Source organism: Rhinopithecus bieti, unplaced genomic scaffold (genome assembly GCF_001698545.2).
Source record: "Rhinopithecus bieti isolate Rb0 unplaced genomic scaffold, ASM169854v2 scaffold_10347, whole genome shotgun sequence".
NCBI lineage: Eukaryota > Metazoa > Chordata > Mammalia > Primates > Cercopithecidae > Rhinopithecus > Rhinopithecus bieti.
In genome coordinates, this window is record NW_016806836.1 from 3308107 (window position 1) to 3331377 (window position 23271).

A 23271-nucleotide genomic window follows, 5' to 3' on the forward strand; every position below is an offset into this window, starting at 1 on the left:
GCAACATGGTGAAACCCTGTCTCTACTAAAAATACAAAAATTAGCCAGGCATGGTGGCAGGCACCTGTAATCCCACCTACTAGGGGAGCTGAGGCAGGAGAATTGCTTGAACCCAGGGGGCGGAGGTTGCAGTGAGCCCAGATCGCACCACTTCACTGCAGCCTCCGCGAAAGAGCGAAACTCCTTCTCAATCAATCAATCAAACAATCAATAAGCTGTACCCGGGTGTTCTTTCCCTCCGTCCTTGCCTCCTCCCAGCTCCTTCCCATTCACCTGAGATAACCACTCTTCTCCAGTATCTATGCTCATTTTTCCCTTGCTTTACATTTCTTTCCACCGGTGCATGTGTCTAAACATACACACTTTTGGTTTTGCTTTTACACATTCTAAAAGTTGCACCGTTGTATTCAGTTTTCTGCAACTTAGTTTTTTCACTCAACGTTGTTTCTGAGGCATTGCTTCTGTTGTTATCTGGCTGAAGTTCATTCCGTTTCACTGCTGTCTAACGTTTCATGGTGTGAATATTCCAGTTTATTTGCCCACTCGCCCATGGAGGGGCATTTGGGGGTGTTTCCAATGCTCCTGTTATTCGGAATAGCGCGGTGTGAACATTCTGCACAGGTCTCTGGCTGTGCCTGGGCGGGTTTCTTAAAGGTGAATGCCCAGGAGGGGACTGTGTGTGTTCTCCCTCCCTTCGAGCTCCAGCTTTCCTCATCTCCTTTCACTCCCAGCTCCCTGGAGTCTCTCACGTAGAATGTTCTCTCCACCCCCGGTGAATTCGTGCAGGCCCCCCTCGAAAGCTCCTTAACTATACAATTATGTTGTGTGTTTCTGCGACGAGCGTCCGTCTATCCGGTGGAAAGCACGCCCCTCGAGGTTTGCGATGCTCCCGGGGTCCCCGCTTCGAGCTCGGGCCTGGCTCACAGCAGCGCCCAGACTGCAGGGGGACCCTTGAAAGTTGCTGGAGGAGCCGGGGGGAAGGCAGTGCCAGCGAGGCGGCCGGGGCTCGCGCCCACAGGTGGGTCCGGTCGGGCGCCGCGGGGCCGTAGTTTTCGGGTCGGCGGGCGAGGACGCTGGATCCAGAATTCCAGGAAACGCGCGACCCGGACCGGCGGACGGGGCGGGGGCTCCGGCGAGAGGGCGGGCCCGGGGAACGGCGCGGGGCGGGGTAGGAGGCGGGGCCCAGCCCTGTTAAGAGCGTGGCCGGCCGCGGCCACCGCGGACCCCAGAGAAAGCCGAGTGGCCACTGAGCCGGCAGAGACCCACCGAGCGTCGGCGGAGGGAGCAGCGCCGGGGCGCACGCGGGCACCATGACCCAGACGCCCGCCTTCGACAAGCCCAAAGTGAGAGCGCGCGGGGGCTCTGGGGCCGGGGGACCAGCGGCTGGGCGGCCCGAGGGGCTTAATGGGGCCCAGCCCGGGGCGTCCGAACCCCGGGAACGAACGGGGGCTCCTGCAGGCGCGTTCTTCCTTCGGCTTAGGCCGTGGCTCGCTTGCGGGCTAATCAGGGACAATGGAAAAGAGAAGGTCCGGAACCCGGAGGCCTCCAGAGTCTGCTTCTGCCCCTGACTTGACCCCTCTGGGTCTCAGTTTCGCTGTCTGTCAAGTGGGCATCTTAGCACCGTTGAGCGCTGTGTGGGCCTGGGCAGGGGCTTGAGGTCTCTGAAACTCAGCTGTATGATCGGGCCCGATGTCTACGCCGGATAAGCACCTAGTGCTGTGCCCGGCGCCTACTGAGTGCTCAGTGAATGGAAGTAGATTTGTACGCCAGCATTATGGTGGTGAGCACCAAGGAGCCCGGATTTGTGGATGCGTCCCGGGGAAGAACCGTGAGCCCTGCCAGAAAGGGGAGGGAGGGGAGCAGGGCACCCCCCTACCCCCGCGAGAAGAACAGGAGCTAGGTAGGCCCTGGGTTTGGGGCCCTAGCAGGGTTCACTCTAGGGCAAGCCATGGCCACTGGCCCCAGGGGAGAATCCTCTTGTCTCTCCGCTCACCAGCTGTGGCGTCTTGGGACTGGTGGGGTCAGGGAGGGTCCGGACCCCCTTGGCCTGTCTCAGAGTCGGAGAGGAGGGGCCCAGGAGTCTGCCAAGCAGGGTGAATCAGCCAGTAGGGTGTGAGAGTGGGGGGTTGGGGTAGGAGTCAGCTGCAATCAGCCTCAACTTACTAACTTCTTAGAAATAGGTGTGAGTGGCCCTGCAGGTTGGCTCAGGCCTGTAATCCCAGTGCTTTGGGAGGCTGAGGCGGGAGGATCACTTGAGTCCAGGAGTTTGAGACTAGCCTGGGCAACATAACTAGACCCTGTCTCTCCAAAAAATAAAAAATAAAAAATTAGGGGAGGTGGGTGTGGTGGTGCACTCCCATAGTCCCAGCTACTCAGGAGGCTGAGGCAGGAGGATTGCTTGAGCCCAGGAGGTTAAGGCTGCAGTGAGCTGTGATGGTGCCACTGCACTCCAGCCTAGGAGACAGAGCAAGACCCTGTCTCAAAAAAAAAAAAAAAAAAAAAAGAAATAGGTGTGAGTGATGATGACAGATATCACAAACGTGCGGGTGAGAATCCAGTGAGTATGCATGTGTTAGTGTGAGGGAGACAGGCTGTGGATGGGAGAGCCCACCTACCTTCTGAGGAGGGTGGGGCCCAGCCCCCGCTACTGATGCCCCCAGCCCAGGGAAAATGCTCAGCTACTCCCCATCAGAAGCTGGGAGCGCTGAGGTGCTGTACAAGCCCTCCTACCCCCACCCCTGCCTCCTTCACATCTTATTGGAGCCAGGTGGCCCATGATTGGCACCTCTCCTTTTCAGTCTTTTTGTTAAATGCTCTGGGCTCCCTCTGCCCTTGGGCTGGGGACCCACTGTCCCCTGATGTGAATCCTATGGCAGTAGCAAAGCTCCTTGATTGGCCAGTCGCGGTGGCTCACGCCTGTAATCCCAGCACTTTGGGAGGCGGAGGCGGATGGATCACAAGTTCGGGAGATCAAGACCATCCTGGCCAACAAGGTGGAACCCTGTCTCTACTAAAAATACAAAAAATTAACCGGGCGTGGTGGCAGGCGCCTGTAGTCTCAGCTTTGTGGAAGGCTGAGGCAGGAGAATGGCGTGAACCCGAGAGGTGGAGCTTGCAGTGAGCCCAGATCGCGCCACTGCACTCCAGCCAGGGCAACAGAGCAAGACTCCCTCTCAAAAAAAAAAAAAAAAAAAAAAAAAAAAAAACTCCTCAATTGCGAATGTGTTGGGAGTTATGGAGACCAACAGCAGGGCCCACTTCTAGAGAACTTGTTGCAGACACCCATTGGATCCTTGCAGTTCTTCTGTAACAGCCCATCAAGGGAGGGACTCATATTATTATCCCCATTTTTTTGGCCTTGCCCAGTCCTCCCATCTGATTCAAGCTGGCAGATCATTTTCCCTGTTGGGACCTCAGTGTGCACATCGGGAGGATGGGACATCAGCTGCTTATGTGGGTGTCCTGTGTCCTGAGTCCCAAGGCCACAAGGTGATGCTTGAGAGTGAAGGTAGACTGTTACCTGCCATGTGTTTGAGGCATGACAAATCTTCTATGATTGTGAGGAGGAACTTGCCTGAGCTGGCAGGAGAAGTGGGAAGGAGTGTGAATCCCAGAGGCACTATGACCAGAGCCAGCTCCCTGCCCTCTCGTGGGTGGGACAGATGATAGTTATAATTATTAGCATTACTAGCTGCAGCTTATGGAGTGTTGATGTTTCTGTGCCAGGCACCGTTCTAAACACATTATTTGCATTTTTCATTTAATCCAGGCACGGAAAGGTTAACTAGGCCCAAGATCACACAGCTAGGAAATGTCCAGTCTGGGGTTTAAGTCCAAGGGAGGCTGGCTTCGTAATCCCATGCGCCTAACCATCTTTCCTAAACTACCTCTGCAGAAACCTTTGGGGATAGAGGTGCCAGTGCCCCAGGTGCAAACCTCCTGAGACAGGAGCCTTTGCTGTGTCCTTCAGCTTCTCATACCTGCCACCAGCTGAGGCCTGGGACCTGGTCAGCTAGAAGAAAGCAGAGCAGGGCAGTGCTTTTCAAACTTAACTCAAATGGCCTGACTTTTAATGTTCACACTGATTCTGTGTGGGTCGGGGTGGGGCCTGTGATGCTGCACTGCTGACCAGCTCCCGGGAAATGCTAACGTCATCGATCCAGGAACACACTTTGCGTAGCAAGGCCCTAGGCAGCTGCCTTCTGTTGTGCAGGACCCCTATTGACTCCAATGGAGATAGCACCAGGTTCAAGAGGCTACCTTCTTTGGAAGAGGTAGCAAACAAGATATGGGGTTTTACTGGGGGCTTACATATAGGGAAGAGAGTCCAGTGGTGGCAGGCTGAGCAGAAGAACCTCAACCACTTGCAAAAGCATGCAGTTTATATAGCATTTTCATTTAACACCTTCCCCCAACCACCTGCACCTAGTAACCTTCATTTAACCCAAAACAAAGGGCCTTGGTCCCTATACCCCTCTATGGTCAGTGTCCCGTGGGAATGGGGTGGGGCTCAGATGTTCCTCATAGATAAGGAATGGATCTCCAGGTTGGCCACTCCTGGATTCCTTCACTCGGAACTCTAAACACACATTCAAGTGTGCCTGCCACGCAGGGTCATTGTCAGGGAATGCCCAAGTCAAGTTTTCCCTGTCAGGTGTGTGAACACCTGCTGGGCACTGGAGGAAGTGGAAAGGGAGGTTGGAGGGGTGGCCCTTATCAGCCTGTGTTCACAGGTGGCACCAGGCACTCAGGCATTCTGCATCCTGGAGGCCAATGCCGATCACATGCCTGTTGTTATAATAATCATAACAATGGCTATCCTTGAAGTAGTCCTGGGTACCAGGAGCCTTCAGTGACTTCTTTTTTTTTTGAGCCAGAGTCTCACTCTGTCGCCCGAGCTGGAGTGCAGTGGCACGATTTTGGCTCACTGCCACCTCTGCCTCCTGGGTTCATGCGATCCTCCTGCCTTAGCTTCCTGAGTAGCTGGGACTACAGGCTTGCGCCAGAGTCTCACTCTGTTGCTCAGGCTGGAGTGCAGTGGTGTGATCTTGGCTCACTACAACCTCCGCCTCCTGAGTTCAAGCGATTCTCCTGCCTCAGCCTCCGGAATAGCTGGGATTACAGGTGTCAGCCACCACGCCTGGCTAATTTTTGTATTTTTAGTAGAGACAGGGTTTCACTATGTTGGTCAGGCTGGTCTCGAACTCCTCACCTCAGGTGATCCTCCTGCCTCAGCCTCCCAAAGTGCTGGGATTACAGTTGTGAGCCACTGTGCCCAGCCAGTAACTTTTATCTCACAGAATCCTCTGAATGACTTGACAAGGAATAGGTCTTCATCCCCATTTACAGATGAAGAAACTGAGGCTTAGAGAGTGGAGGGACTTGCCAGGGCTACACAAAATCTGAGAGCTTTGAAGCTGTAGACTGGCGAGTGAACTGGTACGGGCTGGGACAGCAGTTTCTTTTCTTTTTTTTAAGACAGAGTTTTGCTCTTATTGCCCAGACTGGAGTGCAGTGGCACGATCTCAGCTCACCACAACCTTCCCCTCCCGGGTTCAAGCGATTCTCCTTCCTCAGCCTCCCAAGTAGCTGGAATTACAGGCACACACCACCATGCCTAGCTAATTTTTTTTTATTTTTAGTAGAGACAGGGTTTCTCCTTGTTGGCCAGGCTGGTCTCGAACTCCCAACCTCAGGTGATCCGCTCACCTCAGCCTCCCAAAGTGCTGGGATTACAGGTGTGAGCCACCGCACCCGGCCAAGGGACAGCAATTTCTAAACTGTCCCTTGTCTGATGCAGAGGGGAATTGGGGCTAAATCAGCAATGTCCCTTTTCTGTTTCATATTTGAATGTCTACTCTGCATGAGGCGCTGTCCTGCTTTGCGTACAGTGACTCATTTAATGTTTTTGTCAACCCTCTGAGGCAAGTCCTGTACTATTATTAACTTCACTTATCTAGGAGGAAACTGAGGCTCAGAGAGGGGAGGGAAATTGCCAAAGTCACACAGCTGGCAAGCAGCAGAGCTAGACTTGAACCCAGATCTGCCTGCACTGAAGCAGAAGCTGTTCATTGCTTTGCTCATTTGCCACTCCCACTTTATGCAGAAAAAGGTGGGGCGGTGTCGGGGGAAGAGTTAGAATCAGGGTGGCAGTGTGGCCCAGTGCGTTAGCCCCGGGCTTCAGATGTACGGGGGCTGAATTCCTGCCTTGCTGCATAGCAGCTAGGGTACCTCACGGAGACACCTCCTGAACCTCAGCTTCCCCCTCTATAAAATGGGATGACAAAACCACGATCTTGGGGTTCCTGGGGAAACTGATTTGCTGACTGGTTTTTGCACAGTGCCTGGCTGGTACCAGCAGACCCTCGGGTGGGTTTCCTTTCTGGGGACTGGAGTGGGGGCTGCAGTAGACTCTGAGAGGCCTCCCCAGCTGCAGAGTCTCCCTCCTTTTTTCTTCCTGACACAAAACCCACCAGCTGCACTTCTTCTCTTCAGGCTTGCAGTGGTTTTCAGTTACCAGAGCCACCTGTGAAAACAAAAATGTCGCTAGGAAGAGCCTGCCTTACCCATTTTGACTAATGTGGCAGTTGGTGGGGGAAGGGAACAGAGGAGACTGAGTTTCGTTGAAGCCTTCTGCTTCAGAGGAGGAAGGGAGGAGCAGAGAGGGGAAGTGGTCTGTGGTCACACAGGGAGGCAGGGGAGGCCAGACAGCTTCCCAATCCTGCATTCAACCTCAGGGTGGGCTTGGCCTGGGTGGCTGGGGGCCCTGTGATTCAGGAGAGACTTGTCCACCTGCTCAGGTGTCTTGAAGGGGTCCCTATGGTGCCCCCTGGGGTGGGGCAAGGTAGTAGGACCATGGTCTGGCTGTGGGTGGTGGAGAGGAGCAGGCTGTGGGGGCAGAGTGAGGTTGGAATCTGTATTTACCCAAGGTGTTGGGGGTAGGCTTGTCCTCAGCCCTTAGTGTTCTCAGGCCCCAGAGCAGTTGTTGAGGATAACCTCTGCACGCCTAGTGACCAGGGAGCTAGAACAGCAAGGAATTTGAACTTGGACACCAACTGGGGTCAGGCTGTCTGGGTCTGAGTCCTGATTTCCCACTTTCCAACTAGAGGAGCTTGAATGAGTCATTTAACTTCATGGTGCCTCAGTTTCCCCTCTCTAAAATGAGAATTATACCCATATCCACCTCTCAAACACCAAGTGCAGGCCTGGCTCTGAGCAGGTGCAGCAGCAATAGCTGCCATTGGTCAGCACCACCATGATTGATAATGGTCCTGCTTAGACTTTTGAGACAGAGTCTCACTCTGTCGCCCAGGCTGGAGTGCAGTGGTGCGATCTTGGCTCACTACAACCTCTGCCCCCCGGGGTTCAAGTGATTCTTCTGCCTCAGTCTCCCAAGTAGTTGGGATTACAGGTGTGCGCCACCATGCCTGGCTAATTTTTGTGTTTTTAGTAGAGACAGGGTTTCACCATGTTGTCCGTAACAATGGCTGTCCTTGAAGTAGTCCTGGGTACCAGGTGCCTTCAGTTACTTTTTTTTTTTTTGAGCCGAAGTCTCACTCTGTCACCCAAGCTGCAGTGCAGTGGCACGATTTTGGCTCACTGCAACCTCTGCCTCCTGGGTTCATGCCATCCTCCTGCCTCAGTCTCCCGAGTAGCTGGGACTCGGGATCCACTTCCCCTCGCTGGTCCTCCCTTCCACCTCTGTGAAGAGGAGGTCTCGAACTCCTGGCCTCAAGTGATCCACCCACCTCAGCCTCCTAAAGTGCTGGTATTAACAAGAGTGAGCCACCGCGCCTGGCCCCTGTTTAGATGTTAGCATCAGTGACCCAGCACCTTGCTATGTGGCATGAAGGGAGCGTGCTGCTGTTAAGACCTCTGGGTTTAGAGTCAAATAGCTTTGTGGCTGTGGTGTGTATTAGACTTTCTAACTCAAGGTCCTCCCACTCTCTGAGCCTCAGTCTTGTTGCCTTTAAAACGAGTATAGGTGTGCTAAGTCCCTATGCTGTGGCTCCACAGGAATTTCCCCAGGTGGAAGGCACACCTTGCCTTCTGTGAAACCTCTGAGCAGCAGAGCTGTGAGGCCTTAAGTCAGCAGGAGACACTGCGGGGACTGCTCAGTCCCTTCTACCGTGTACCTCGGAGCTGGTGGAGCCTAGATGAGGCTGAGCACAGAGGGCTTCCTGGAGGAGGTGGAGCTGAAACAGTTTATCAGCCCAGGGCTGCTCTGTCTCCTGGCCTCACACTAAAAGTCCGCTGTGAGGCCACGGTGGCATAAGTCACTGACCCTGGCACTGCCCAGCTCATCACCAAAAGCAGGGCTAGAGAGGGAGGGGACGTTCGGCTGGCAGTGGGCACCAGTGGCTCATCTGGGTTCTGGCCATGGTGCTCAGGTTCTGTGAGCTGACCAGGCAGCCCTGGCTCCTTTGCCCCTGTGTGGGTTCTGCCAGCTCCCATGGGGGCAGGTCAGCCCCTTCCTTGTTGCAGGGAGAGCACCCAGCATTGCTGACATGGGACAGGGAGACGAGGAAATACGGTGTGGTCATTGAACATAGAGAGCAGTTGGTGCTGTGCGAGGTACTGTCGTAGGCACTGACGACACTGCATGATGACACAGACAAGGTCCCCCGTCTCAGCAAACAGCTCGTGAGTGAGACAGACATGTTACATATATGAACCCAAAAAGTCAGATCAAACCAAAACGGAGCAATGTGTTTGGGAGGCAAAGCCAACTGCTGGAGGGCGAGCAGGGCCGTCTACCTCCCAGGCAAACCCAGTCAGCTTAGTTCTGCCTGGTGAGCCTTGGGGACAGCTAATCTGACTGGGTTTGCCTTGGAGGTAGACGGCCCTACTCGCCCTCCAGCAGCTGGGAACATGGAAACATGAGTCAGATCTGGGAGTATCTGGCCCAGGAGTCCAAGACCTGGGTCCTCATGGTAGCTCTGCTGCCGACACACTGAGTGACCTTGAGTGAGTGAACCCACCGCCCTGGGCCTCTCTGGCAGGCATCTCTTGAGAGCAGAGACTTAGTGCATTTCCCCAGGGCCTCCACAGTGCCTGGCACATAGTGGAGCTTAGTAAATATTTGTTGGTAACTGAGGATGCTTCCCATTCACATCAGCACTGGGAGGATTTCCTGCTGTGGGGACTGTTGCTGGGCTGGCTGTGAGTGAGCCTTGCAGAGAGCAAAGGCAGTGGGAGGGGGCATGGGATTCCCCTCCGGAGAGGTCAGGAGTGCCAGGGAGGGGGTGTGGCCTGTGGGCAGGACTTGGGAATAGAGGCAGAGGGACTTGAGTTCCGCCCTAGTTCCACCACCATCAATTTGTGTAACCCTGGACAGGCCACTAAACTTCTCCGGGCTTAGCCTGGCAAGTCCACTTCCCCATCTGTAACAGGGGCCGACATGTACATTGCCTAGGGATTAAGATGAAATGAGATAAAGGGTCTGAAAACAGTAGGTAGTTGCTTTCTCATTATTATTATTTCTGCATTATTGATGTCTGAGGCTGGGCCCACAGAGGCAGTACAGTAGAGTGGTTCGGAGCTCAAGAATCAGACGAGGGTTCAAATTCTGACTCCATCACTGACTGTTTTGGGGGTACTTCTTTGAACCTCAGTTTCTTCATCAGTAAAATGGGCGTGAAGTCTCTACCTTGCTGGTTGTGAGGATGAAATAAGATAATGCATGTAGACAGTCTAGCACATAGTAGATACTCAAAAGTTCGAGGCCACTGCTGACCCTTTTCCCTGAAAGGGGACATGAAAGCAGGGTCCCCACCCCACTGTCATTGTCATATGGAATAGGCTGACAGACTTCCCATGGTGTGTTGCAGTTTTCTAGAAAATTCAGTGAGAGGCCTGCCTGAGCTTGAGCCACCTGTAGAGGTAGCTTCCTGCCTCTGCTCCACTCCTGAAATGTGTCTGGGCCTCTACTCAGGCAGCCCTGAGAAGGGATGAATGCTACTGGTCATGGTGGGCAGCTGGCTCTGCTTGCCCCTTCCCGGAGGCGTTCCTGCCTCCTGCCCGGCTCCCTGAACCCCTTGCTCCTGCACCCCGACACCATCTGGCTCCTGCTCACTGAGCACCCACTGTCTCTGATGCTGCCTTGAATACTTCCCGCATGTTATTCAAATCCCAATCAGATCTTCCCTCCCACAGTAGCTGGTCTTCTGTTCTGGCTTCCTGCCATCCTGTCCTCCACACAGCAGCCAGGAAAGGTTTTTTTTTAAAGGGGACTCTCCCATTTAACACACTTGGGTGGAAAACCCTTTGCTTCGGCCTCTGCAGTCTCCCTGCCCCCTCTCCACTTTGCCCTGGCCTCATTTCTCACCACTAACTTCACTCTGCACTCTCGCCAACTCCCCCCCGCCTGCTTCCTGATTCAGACACTAAGCACACGCAGCTCCCCTGCCTGGAGCCATTCTCCCCCTCCTTCCTTCTTTCTTCTCCCTGGCGAACTCCTCCTTTAAGTGATCTTTTCCCAACACACTTTCTAAATTGCGCCCACCCCAGTGTGATTTTTCTTTATCTCATAGCACTTGGTTCTGCTTCTTACCACAGTTTGCAAGGCTGAGTTGAGAAAGGTGTGTTTGCTCATTCTCAGGCAGGAGAGGCTACCTTGTGCTGCTGCGGTAACAAACAGCCCCCAGGTCTGAGGGGCCTGCAGAGACCCAGGTTGACCTTATACTGTTTGTCCCTCCGGGGCCTCCAGTGAGGTTTTGGCTCCTTGCGATCACTCAGGGCCCCAGGCAGATGGGAAGATTCCACTCTGAACATTGCCAATTGTTGTGCCAGAGTAAAGCAGAGCTGGGAGGTGGGGCTCTTGGATTGACATTTGAATACTTTCTCCAGGCAGGGCAAGGCAGCTTACGCCTGTAATCCTAACACTTTTGGGAGGTCTAGGTGAGTGGATCACCCGAGGTCAGGAGTTCGAAACTAGCCTGGCCAACATGGTGAAACCCTGTCTCTACTAAAAGTACAAAAATTAGCCGGGCGTGGTAGTGGGCACCTGTAATCCCAGCTTCTTGGGAGGCTGAGGCACGAGAATCCCTTGAACCTGGGAGGCAGAGCCTGCGGTGAGCTGAGATCTTGCCACTGCACTCCAGCCTGGGCAACAGAGCCAGACTCCATCTCAAAAAAAAAAAAAAACAAGTAAAGAAACAAATAAATACTTTAGCCAGAAGTAGCCATGCAGACCGCCCCACCCACAAGGGGGCGTGACTACTGCCCCCATTCACTGCCTGATCCTCCTGTTCTCGGTGCTCCAAGGCCAGGCCTGGTTTGACCTTCTGACTTCCTCCTACCTTCCCAGTAACCTCATGCAACTCCTCTCACTCAGCCTCAATCATCCCCATGAATGTTTAAACTTACCCAAGACATCCCTACCTTTAAAAAAGCCCGCCATTCTCTTGACCCACATGCACGTCCTGCCCACTCCAAGGCTGCTTGTTCCTTTAGGGGCAAAACTGTGAAAGAGTAGTCTAAACCTTCTTCCTCTTCTTACCTCCACTTCTTTCTTACCTTATTCCAGTGTGGATTCTACCCTCACTCAGGCCTCTAGAATGGTTCCTCTAGGGCAGTGGTTCCCAACCTTGACTACATATTTTTTTTGAAAATCCTCTGCCTGGGCCTGCCACCAAGGATTTTGCTTTAATTGACCTCGGATGGGGCTGAGGCCTTGGGAACTGGGCAGAACTTCCCATGCTCCTAACTTGCAGCTGAGGTTGAGAACTACTCATCTGAAGCCCCCAGTGTCTGCGCTTTTAGCCTGAGGGACATGTTTCTGCCCTTTCATCCTGTGACCTCCAGCAGGGCCTGACTATGTGAGTTTCCTGTGGCTGCCGTAATAAGTTGCCACACCTGGGTGGCTTCAACCAACAGAAACGTGTGCCCTTGCAGTTCTGGGGGCCAGAAGTCCAATATCAAGATATCATCAGAGCCACCTGCCCTCTGAAGGCTCCCAGGGGAGTCCATTCCTTGCCTCTTCTGGTTGCTGGCGGCTCCAGGCATTCCTTGGCTTGTGGCCGCATCATTCCAGTCTCTGCCTCTGAGGTCACGTTGCTGCTTCCTCTTGTGTGTGTTTCTCTTAAAACTATTTGTTTCTCTCTTATAAGGATACATGTGATTGCATCTCGGTCCCAACCAGATAATCCAGGATAAACTCTTCCTGTCAAGACATTTAATAATCACACTTTGCCATATAAGGTTTTTTTTTTTTTTTTTTTTTTGAGATGGAATTTTGCACTTTCACCCAGGCTGAAGTGAAGTGATGCAATCTCGACTCACTGCAACCTCTGCCTCCGGGTTCAAGCAGTTCTCCTGCCTCAGCCTCCCGAGTAGCTGGGATTGTAGGTACCTACCACCACGCCCAGCTAATTTTTGTATTTTTAGTAACCACCATGTTGGCCAGGCTGGTCTTGAATTCCTGACCTCAGGTGATCCACTCGCCTTGGCCTCCCAAAGTGCTGGGATTACAGGCATGAGCCACTGCGCCTGGCCATAAGGTAATATTTTTTTGAGAGGGAGTCTTGCTCTGTTGCCCATGCTGGAGTCCAGTGGCTCAATCTCGGCTCACTGCAATTTCCGCCTCCTGGGTTCAAATGATTCCACCACCTCAGCCTCCCAAGTAGCTCGGACTACAGGTGCATGCCACCATGATTGGCTGCTTTTTGTATTTTTAATAGAGATGGGATTTCACCATGTTGGCCAGGCTGGTCTTGAACTCCTAACCTCAAATGATCCACCCACCTTGGCCTCCCAAAGTGTTGGGATTACAGGCATGAGCCACCGTGCCCAACCCATGTAAGGTAATATTTACAGGTTCTGGGCATTAGGATTAGCATGTAGACAGCTTTGTGGGGGCCACCATTCAGCCCACTGTGCTAACCCTGTGAACCACTGCTAACTTGACATCTGATGGCCCGGCCTTCTGCATACCACACACCCTCCCACCTCTCTGGCCACAGTACTGTAGGCTCAGCCTCCTCCGTAAAGCCACTAAGTGCTTGCGCTGGTCAAAGCTTCATCCTAGGCCTTTTCCTTACCTCCCTTGATGTTCTCTCCCTAGGTGAACTCCTTCAAGCCCACACCTTCTGTGCCCACCCACATTCCTACCTACATTCCCAGCGTGGGCTTCTCAGGGTAGCTCTAGACTCTTACATCCCATTGGCTTCCTCCATTTACCTTTGGATATCTCAAAGGCATCTCCAGTTGGCTGGACGCAGTGGTTCACACCTGTAATTCCAGCATTTTGGGAGGCTGAGGTGGGCAGATCACTTGAGGTCAGGAGTTCAAGACCAGCCTGGCCAATATGGTGAAACCCAGTCTCTACTAAAAATACAAAAATTAGTTGCGCATGGTTGTGGGTACCTGTAGTCCCAACTACTCAGGAGGCTAAGGCAGGAGAATCGCTTGAACTTGGGAGGTAGAGGTCGCAATGAGCCGAGCTGGAGCCACTGCACTCCAGCCTGGGCAACAGAGCAAAACTCCATCTCAAAAAAAACAAAAAACAAAAGGCGTCTCCAGTTTAACATAACTAAGACAAACCTAATCATGCCTCCCTCCCCCACATCCTCCCTCCTGGAGGGAGCTCCAGGACTTGGTCTTCTCTTCCAGAGTTCTCTGTCTCAAACTGTGGGAATTGCTCCCCACCCAGGCCTAACCTGAAGTGTGAGCCTTGCCATCTCTTTCTATCCACCTGTTTTTCCTCTATGCACCTCACAACCCTGGTGCAATCCACAGTCATCTTTCAAATGGCTGCAGTAGCCTCTAACTGGCCTTGCAGGAGCCATCCTCTTTCTCTAACCAGCTGCCAACGCTGCAGTGGCTTCTGTGTGCTTTCCAGATAAAGCCTGACTCCTCGTGGCCCGCACAGCCCTGCCTGGGTGGTCCTATCCTACAGCCTCTCCAGTCCCGTGAACCATCCCTTCTCTGAGCCTCTATTTAATTCCTTTCATACACCCCATTTTCTTCTGCCATAGGGCCTTGCACATGCTGTTCCCTCCACCTGGAATTTTCTTCCCGCCTCCCCCTGTACCCCTCCTTGCATTGTGGGTTCTTCTCTGTCCTCCAGCTTTTCACTCAGGCTCATTGTTGGCCCTCTAGATGTGTTCGCTTCTCTTGTTTGTTACCCTCTGTCATAGGAGTCGTCTTGGTTTGTGACTGTACATTTTCCCATGTGACATTTGCTTAATGCCTCTCCCACTCTGGGGCCTGTACAAGCCCCAGGAACAGGACTTAGACCCTTCTGTTTAACTCTACAATCTACCATCCAGCAGGAGCGCAGGCCTTCATTGACTTTTATTTTATTTTTATTTTTGAGATGGAGTTTCGCTCTTGTCGCCCAGGCTGGAGTACAGTGGCATAATCTCGGCTCACTGCAGCCTCTGCCTCCCGGGTTCAGGTGATTCTCTTGCGTCAGCCTCCCGTGTAGCTGAGATTACAGGTGTGCGCCACCATGCCCAGCTAATTTTTTGTATTTTTAGTAGAGATGGGGTTTTGCCATGTTGGCCAGGCTGGTCTCGAACTCCTGGCTTCAGGTGATCCACCCACCTCGGCCTCCCAAAGTGGTTGGATTACAGGTGTGAGCCCCCATGCCCGGCCTTCATTGACTTTTAGTTGACAACTATTTAGCATTTGCTATGTGCCAAGAACTCCCTGTGTACTAATGCAGTTAACCCTCATGAAGCCTAGAAGGAAGGACTGTCATTCTCTCCATTTAACAGATGGGGATGCCGAGGCACAGGAAGTGAAGTGACTTTCTCAGGGTCACACAGGGAGTGAGTGGAGGAGCCGAGATTCCAGCTCTAACTGCATGATGCTCTGTACAGTGTGACTCCGGCTCTCTGGCTGGGCCCTCTCCATAGCCCTGTGAGGGTTAAGGATAGAAAACAGAGGCTCAGAGAGGTGAGGTCCCTTGCCTGAGGTCACACAGCTGGTTGGCCGTTCCCTGGGCTATAAGCTTCAGTATTCCCAATGCTGAGCATATTTTGAGAACCCAAGAAACAAACATTTGACTGGGTGGGAACTGAACTCATTTTGTCAGGGAATCCAGCAACTAAGCTGGCCCCGAGCCTGGGTGTGAGGACCGCTCTGTCCCTTGCCAGCTGGATGACCTCGGGAGAGATCTGATGACTCTGAGGTCCTGCTGATAGGACCTCTGGTGTCTCTGTTCCCTGCTGGCCTCCCATGGGCCTGGGCTGGGTTTCCTCTGCAGGAGGCAGCTCATGTATGTGCTCCTAGATGCCCTTGGACCAGCAACTCCTTGGCTGTTCCTCCCTGAGCCAGAGCAGCCAACTTTCTTATCCAGCTCTCCATGCTCCCCACCGCAGCATGAGATGTCAGCTGAGAGTTTTCTGGATCTCCCCTGGCTACGGAGAAAGCTTCCATCATTTGGAACAGGAAGAAGAGGAACAGCAAAGTCCCTTTCCCCACCGTCTCCCACTGCCTACTGTGCTTCTAACAGCTCATACTAAACACCCTGACTGAGCAGCAGGGGCTGTTTCCTTCGGGCTATCCATGTCCACCTACACTGTCCTTTTTAATCCTTGCAATTTTTCTTGGACAGGGGGGCATAATATTCCATTGTTTTTCAGTTGAGGAAACTGAGGCTCAGAGAGGTCAAGTGTCTTGTCTGAGGTCACACAACAGAACTGGGAGTCAAGCCAGATGGGCTGCCTCCAAGGACCCTGCTCTTAAACTCTAGAGTACTAGAAAGTTCTTCTATTGCCTAATATTGATTCCTGATAGGCTATGCTTGAGTAGCATCTGCTTTTGAAAATGGAGCCTGGGCCGGTCGCGGTGGCACATACCTGTAATCCCAGCACTTTGGGAGGCCGAGGTGGGTGGATCACCTGAGGTCAGGAGTTCGAGACTAGCCTGAGCAACTGGTAAAACCCCATCTCTGCTAAAAATACAAAAATGAGCTGGGCGTGGTGGCACCTGCCTATAGTCCCAGCTACTCAGGAGGCTGAGGCACAAGAATTGCTTGAACTCAGGAAGTGGAGGTTGCAGTGAGCAGAGATCGCGTCACTGCCCTCCAGCCTGGGAGACAGAGCGACACTCCATCCATCTCAAAAAAAAGAAAAAGAAAAAGAAAATGGATCCTGAATTTTGAAATATGCTGTGGCTCTTCCCTAGTTCGGGACATCTGGGTCAATCCCTTTTGTTAAAGTAGTTTATTTAGTTGGCTGAGAGCGAGAGCTGCCTACGTGACCTGGAGCACAAACTTTGGAATTGGGCTTGGGTTAAAATTCTGCCTCTGTCACTCACCAGCTGCAATTAAGAACAAAGATACTGGGTTGGGCCCCTGCTTCTATTACTTGCATGCTGTGTGGCCTTGGATGAGATATTTAACCCCTCTGAACCTCAGTGTCCTCAATTGTGAAAGAGATCGAGATAACAGCTAAACCCATATCCCAGGAGCGGATAAAACGAGATAGTGCGGTACAGAGTTTACTGAAGTGTTTGGGGTCAGCAGCCGGCCAGTAAATGGTGGCTAATGGTTATCATGATTAATTAATTAAGCTCTGAAAGGCTCATAGGTATTTCTTCTCTCTCTCCCTTTCTCTGTCTCTTCCCCCTGCCCCCTTGTAGGTAGAACTGCACGTCCACCTAGACGGAGCCATCAAGCCTGAGACCATCTTATACTATGGCAGGTAAGTCCATAGAGAAGAGCCCTCTCCCTGGGATTTGGGTGGGGTTCACAGCTCCACCCAGAGGACCCTGGGGAATTCCAGGGTCACTGTTCCTTCCTGTCTCCCTGTGGGAATTAAGCCACCTCCAGGCCAGAAGTGGGACTGTGGAGACATGGAGGCCTCAGCACTGCGCTGGAGACCCACAGACCAACTCCTGAGCTTTCTGGGCCTCTGAGTTTTGTCCTGGTGTCAGGTGAGCCAGGCCTGAGCCTGCTCTCCCCACCCACCCACATACATGCATGAAGGTAGTTCCCAGAGCTGAATCAGTCTCTTTTTTTTTTTCTTTTGAGATGGAGTCTTGCTCTGTCACCCAGGCTGGAGTGCAATGGCATGATCTCGGCTCACTGCAACCTCCATCTCCTGGGTTCAAGCGATTCTCCTGCCTCAGCCTCCCGAGTAGCTGGGATTACAAGCACACGCCACCATGTCCGGCCAATTTTTGTATTTTTAGCAGAGATGGGATTTCACCATGTTGGCCAGGCTGGTCTCGAACTCCTGACCTCAAGTAATCCACCCAGCTTGGCCTCCCACAGTGCTGGGATTACAGACGTGAGCCACCGTGCCCAGCTCCTGTCTTTTGACTTAGCTGAGAGCCTGTAGCTGGTGATGTGCCCACATGAGATGCCAGTACCATTTGTTGAGCATCTCCTAGAGCTGGGCTGGGCTTTATCAGCTCATTGACTTCCTCCATGCTTGGAAGAGGAGGATATGGTCTCTGCATTTTACTGAGGAGGGAATGGGCTCAGACAAGACAGTTGTCTAAGGTCACACAAATTAATAGCAGATCAAGAGTTGAACCCAAGGCTGTCTGACCCCTAAGGCTTTACTACATCATCAGGGTCATAACCTGCTAGGAGATACGGAAACGTGGCTCCCCGACTGTGGGCCCAAATCTCTGCATCTTCCAAGTGAGAACACACTTCCTGCCTCAGCTCTCAGAGATGCTAGGGGGCCAGAGGGTCCCCCTGTTCCCCAGCGAGGAAGGTTCTTCCCTTCCTATGCAGACCTCAAGGGCTCACAGCAGCTCCTCTCTTAGGACCAGCATTGAAGGGCAGGGACTTTGAAATCCAGCGGATCTGGATTGAAATCCGGACACATTGTCTCCTGTCTGCGAACTTGGTCTCTATCAACTGAGGCTAAGAACAGGCGCTCCCTAGAGAGACGACCTAGGAGATATGGGCTCCTTGTCCGCCCAGCCCTGCCCCAGCAGACTTGCGTTCCTCGCATGTTTGCACAGCACTCACTTTGTCTGGAGCTGAAAGAACTCAGCCTCTCCCTCATGGTCTTGGAATTCAGCTCTGGACCCAAATTTGAACATTTCTGCTCCATAAGCCAGAATCCTGTTATTCAGAGGCCTGCCCCTGTGGGGAGAACGAGGGATCTCTGGGGGTTGCCCCCAACTCTCGGGAGCATCTCCACCAACTCCCTGAGAGATTTCTGGTAAGTCCACTGTTCTCCATCTTTTCGTACTTCCGGGGACCTTTTTCTCCCCCAGGAAGCTGCCACTGATTTAATTCCTATTTAACTGCAAGGCATAAGCATATTAACATCTCTTGTGTGCCAAACATTTCTTTAAGTGCTTTACCGGGGTTAAGTTATTGAATCCTTACAACACTTTGTAAGATAGGAACTCTATTGCTGTCATTTACAGATGAGGAGACTGAGCCGCGGTAGGTGGAGTAAGGTGCCCAGTAAGCACAGGGCAAAGGTTTCATCCCAGATAGTCTGCCCCTGAGTCCATGGCCCTGGCCATTACCCCCTGTCAGAGGTTTTGGTGAAGTGACGCACGTAAAATGCTTAGCTCAGGGTCTAGCACACATTAATGTGCTCCATAAATGTCACTTAATGATAATATTCTTATTAATTAGACCTTATATCTCTAAGTGGGGTGAAGCCTCTTGGCTTATCTCTGCCTGGCCTTTGCCCATGTCAAGCCGCTAACGTATCACAAAGCCCCTAATCAGGTCATTCAGTGGGGCACCAAGATGAGATCGAACCGAGGCACTCATGAAAGGGTCATGGAGGGCTCATCAGCTGCAGCCAGGGACTGTGAGCACCGGGCAGGGCCAAGAGAAAGGGGAAAGGAACCACCGGAAGGGGCACTGGTCTGATCGTCCATTCCTCACACCACCTCTGGGTCTTGGAGATGGCATGCAGCAGGAGCCAGCTGGAGCTTGGCCTGAAGTCAGCAGGCAGGGGACTGGGGAGTTTGTCACACTCAGATATGGGTGTCTGTAAATGCACACAAATATGGGCTAAGAATGGAAGGAAGAGGGGAGCCTCTGGCCTGAGCCCTGCTAGGCCCAATTCAGTGGCCCTTTTTCAAGCTCTGGGACTCAGGCCTGCTTTGCTAATTTGTTCTCACCCATTTCTCCTTCCTCCAGTTCCCGGGATTCTGCCTTTTTCAGGGACTTCAACATATTTCTCAGTCTTGTTTATAACCCTGTCAGCGATTTCTACAGAGATTCTGAACCTGATTGCTCTTTCCTCCGATCACTGCCCGGGTCTGGGCCACCACTGTCCCTCCCTGGTGCTGTGGCCTCCTGATTGGTCTCAGCTATCTATTCTGGCCTTCCTCTCTATGGGCCCTGTAGTGCTGTAGTTGGAGCAACAGCCTTAACCCATGGTCTTCCCAGCTCATTCCCAGCTTCCCCACCTCACTCAGAGTCAAAGCCACACATGGGCCTTAAAGTTCTGCAACGCCTGCATTGCCTCTCTGACCTCTCTAAGGCTCCCTGCTTAGTCTACACTGGATGTTTTTCAAACACGCCAGACCTCGTAAACCAAGAGAGGCTGGGTTGCTTGGCCAAGGTCACACAGCCTTTAAGTCACAGAGCTGGGATTCAAACCCAGACCATTGGGCTTCCAAGTCAAGACACGCAAAGTTTCCATTCTTCCTCTGTGCACCCCTACAAGGAAAATACTATGTTTTACTGACAAGGGCACCAAGGGCCTTAGAGGGGAGAGCTCCTGCCCGGGATGATGTGGTAAATAGGGGTGCGAAATGGACTTGACCTGCAATCCCTGAGCTCATTCTCCCTCCCTGGGCTCCTGAAGGTGGGCTTCTTGTGGCTGTGTTACCCACCAAGGCAGGAAGAGGACTAGACAGTGCCCCAGCACAGCAGCTGTGGCTGACCAGGGAGTAGGGATCATCTAAGAACAGAGCGTGTGCGGTGGCTCATGCCTGTAATCCCAGCATTTTGGGAGGCTGAGGCGGGTGGATCATCTGAGGTCAGGAGTTCAAGACCAGCCTGGCCAACATGGGGAAACCCCATGTCTACTAAACATACAAAAAATTAGCCAGGCGTGGTGGCGGGCGCCTGTAATCCCAGCTACTTGAGAGACTGAGGCAGGAGAATCGCTTGAACCAGGGAGGTGGAGGTTGTAGTGAGCCGAACTCGCGCCATTGCACTCCAGCCTAGGCAACAAGAGCAAGGCTCCATCTCAAAAAAAAAGCAAAAGAAAAGAAAAAACAGAGCGTGGCCCTATGAGGAGCCTCGGCTTGTGTGGGTGGCCAGGGACAGCAAGAGGTGCTAGGGCCAGATGGGCACTTTCCAACTCAGTCTGAGCAGCTTCTGGAGGCCAGGTCCAGTGGGAGACTCTGGGAGTCCCTGTGCTCTTTGTCTCCTGTCGGGCCCCCGCATTAGCTCTCTGGCCTCAGCTCTGGCTTCCCTCCAATTTGTTTCCCATGCAGCAGCCAGAGGAGCTTTTAAAAAGGTAAATTATTTCATGCTAGTCCCCTGCTTGAAATCCTACAGTGCCTTCCCAGTGCTTTCAGCCAAAGCCCTAGTCCCTTCCTAAGCCCAGCCTGGCCCTACCCTCCCTGGTGCATCATCTACAGAAATGCCTGCTCTCTGACCTCCAACCACCCTGCGCTTCCTATACCCGCTGCTTCCTGCCTGCAGCCTTAGCACAGACCCCTCCCCTGCCCAGAACTGCCCCCTCCCCAAGGCTTCTGCTTAAATGTCACCTCCTCAGAGAGGCCTTCCCTGGCTGCTCTGTCTAAACTGTGTGTTGAAAAGGTCCTTCTTGATGGTTTTTGAGGAGGGAGGCTGGAGAAGAAGAATCGAAGAGGAGAAATAGAAAGCAAAATAATTTGTTCTTGGGGACCGGCTGGCAGTGGGCAAGGGGAGGCGCCCGTCTCTGGTGTGGACAGCTGGGTAGATGGAGGAGCCGTATTTGGAAATGCGGAACCCAGGAAGGGAGTGATCTAGAGGAAGGGGAAAAGTGGCATGAGATGCCTGCCTCTCAGCAGGCAGCCAGACACATGAGTCTGTCTTGGTCACTGCTATCTGCCCAGTGCCCAGCACATCACAGGCCCTCAGTGGTGGTGTGTGAGCATAGAGAATTAGAAGCTGTGGACCTCTGGATCCTGAGCTGAAAACCACCAAAGGAGATGAGTTGACCTGGCCAGGTAAGTAAAAGGCAGAGTTTGAGAGAGAATGGCCAGAGGGCAGAGCCCCTGCAGGTGGAGTCCCGGGAGCTGGAGGGAGACCATGAAGAGAATCGCACATGGCTGGTGCAGCAGGTCCCAGGCAAATATGGCCACTGGGTTTGGCAATATGGGAGCCAAAGCCCTAGCGTCATCTCCTTGCCTTCTACCCAGCAGTTCCCAGAATGATATCCAGAACAGTGTTTGACAACTGGTACAGGCTCTTCAGGGGCCACAGTTACTGGGCAAGGCCTTGTGAGGGTGACTTTGGGGCAGCTGGCCAGCAGTGGGAGGGGAAGCAGTTTCAGGGGAACCCAAGGCACTGAGCTCCGACCTCCAGGTGCCAGCGCTGCACCAGGGCACCATTCCCCTGCAGGCTTTTACAGGGATTAGGGACTGGTAAGTAGCTGTGGTGGGCTGACTAGCAGGCTGGTGGGCACCAGGGTGACCCCTTGGTGGTACCCTCTGGGCACTCATGGGGACTGGGGCTAACAGATGGGGAAGGGAGCACATTCAGGGGGTTTAGGAAACATATTTATGTAGGGAAACATTTTAATATTTTACTAACAGAAGCTATTAAAGTACTTACAAACTTACATACAAACACCATTTGGTCAAACACTTCTGTTTCTTTGACAATTTCTTCCTTTTTTTTTTTTTTTTTTTTGAGACAGGGTCTCCCTCTGTCACCCAAGCTGGAGTACAGTGGTGCAATCTTGGCCCACGGTAGCCTCGACTTCCAGGCTCAGGTGGTCCTCCCACCTTAGCCTCCCAAGTAGCTGCGACTACAGGCACACACCACCACGCCTGGAGAATTTTTGTTTTGAAGGGGTTTCACCAGGCTGGTCTCAAACTCCTGGGCTTAAGTGATCCACTTGCCTTGGCTTCCCAAAGTGCTGGGATTACAGGTGTGAGCCACTGTGCCTGGCCTCCTACTTTTCCGTTTCTCCTTTGTGGATAATTGGATGCCTGGACCTCCTGATTTAATCTTCGAATTTTCTTTTATCCATTTTTTATCATCTTGTCTTTTTGTTCTACTCTGTGGAGGATTTCTTCACTTTTAGCTTCCAGGTCTTTTCTTACATCCTGAAGTTGCTGCCGTATTCTCTTATAAATGTCCGAGCGCTTGTTCCTAGGTTCTGAATGTTCCCTTGTTTCAAGGATGTTATGTCTTCTCATCTCTTTGAGGATATTCATTTCTTTTTTGTTTTGGTTCTTAGGTTTTCATCTGTTCTTTGTGCCATTTCCTCGGATTGCTTTTGTCTGTTCTCTTGTTTTGTCCCTCATGTTAGAAGCATTTCTTTTTTTTTCTTTTTTTTCTTTTTTTTTTTTTGAGACAGAGTCTCGCTCTGTCGCCAGGCTGGAGTGCAGTAGCATGATCTCAGCTCATCACAACCTCTGATTCTCTGGTTCAAGGGATTCTCCTGCCTCAGCCTCCCGAGTAGCTGTGATTACAGGCGCGCACCACCATGCCCAACTAATTTTTGTATTTTTAGTAGAGATGGGGTTTCACCATGTTGGCCAGGATGGTCTCAATCTCCTGACCTCATGATCCTCCCATCTTGGCCTCCCGAAGTGCTGGGATTACAGGCGTGAGCCACCATGCCCAGCCTAGAAGCATTTCTTAATGTCTGGTGTTATCTGGCTGTCCCTTTTATTTTAAAAAAAAGGGGAAACTGAGGCTCGAGGTGACCTTGTGAGCTGGAGCAGAGCCGGGATGGGAGGAGGAGGCAGGAGCGCGTGCTGAAGGGAGGAAGCCCCCCTGAGCTCACGCCCTGCTTTCCGTGGCTGGCAGGGGAGGCCGAGATGCTTGGGGAGAAATGAAGGCTCCAAGCCAGAGGGGCTGTTTCCAGCATGCCCTTACTGAGCGCTGCTGTAGTCCAGCCTGGTTGTGGTGGCTGTGGGCAGGGAGGGGAGAGAGGTCTGAGCTGGATGGCAGCCCACTGGGCCCCTCCCCTGAGCCTCCACCAGCCCTCTCCCATTGCGCTGGGCCAGGCAAGCCTCTGATGTGCCAGATGGAGTTCAGAGGAGCGAAGTCCTGATGCCTGCCCCTACCCTAGGAATTGTGACGCTGCAGTGACCCTGATAACCCCTGAATGGGCATAGGACCAGCTGGCCATGCCAGCTCCTGGGGCTGAGGAGGAAGTC

The 23271-nt window shown here is 52.7% G+C and overlaps 1 protein-coding gene across 4 annotated transcripts in view; it reads left to right on the forward strand.

Moving 5' to 3' along the window:
- Positions 1–1160: 1160 nt before the first annotated feature.
- The window catches only part of ADA (adenosine deaminase), a 35064-nt gene continuing 12953 nt past the window's right edge, over positions 1161–23271 (forward strand). Inside the window, exons 1-2 of one of the 4 annotated variants that reach the window (XM_017878004.1) lie at positions 1161–1343; positions 16591–16652. In XM_017878004.1, coding sequence (XP_017733493.1) covers positions 1311–1343; positions 16591–16652 — 95 coding nt within the window. In that variant the 5' untranslated portion in view covers positions 1161–1310. Of the gene's footprint in view, positions 1344–16590; positions 16653–17575; positions 18132–23271 lie in introns of those variants that run through there. The other 3 variants (XM_017878005.1, XM_017878002.1, XM_017878001.1) reach the window with 3 other exon arrangements.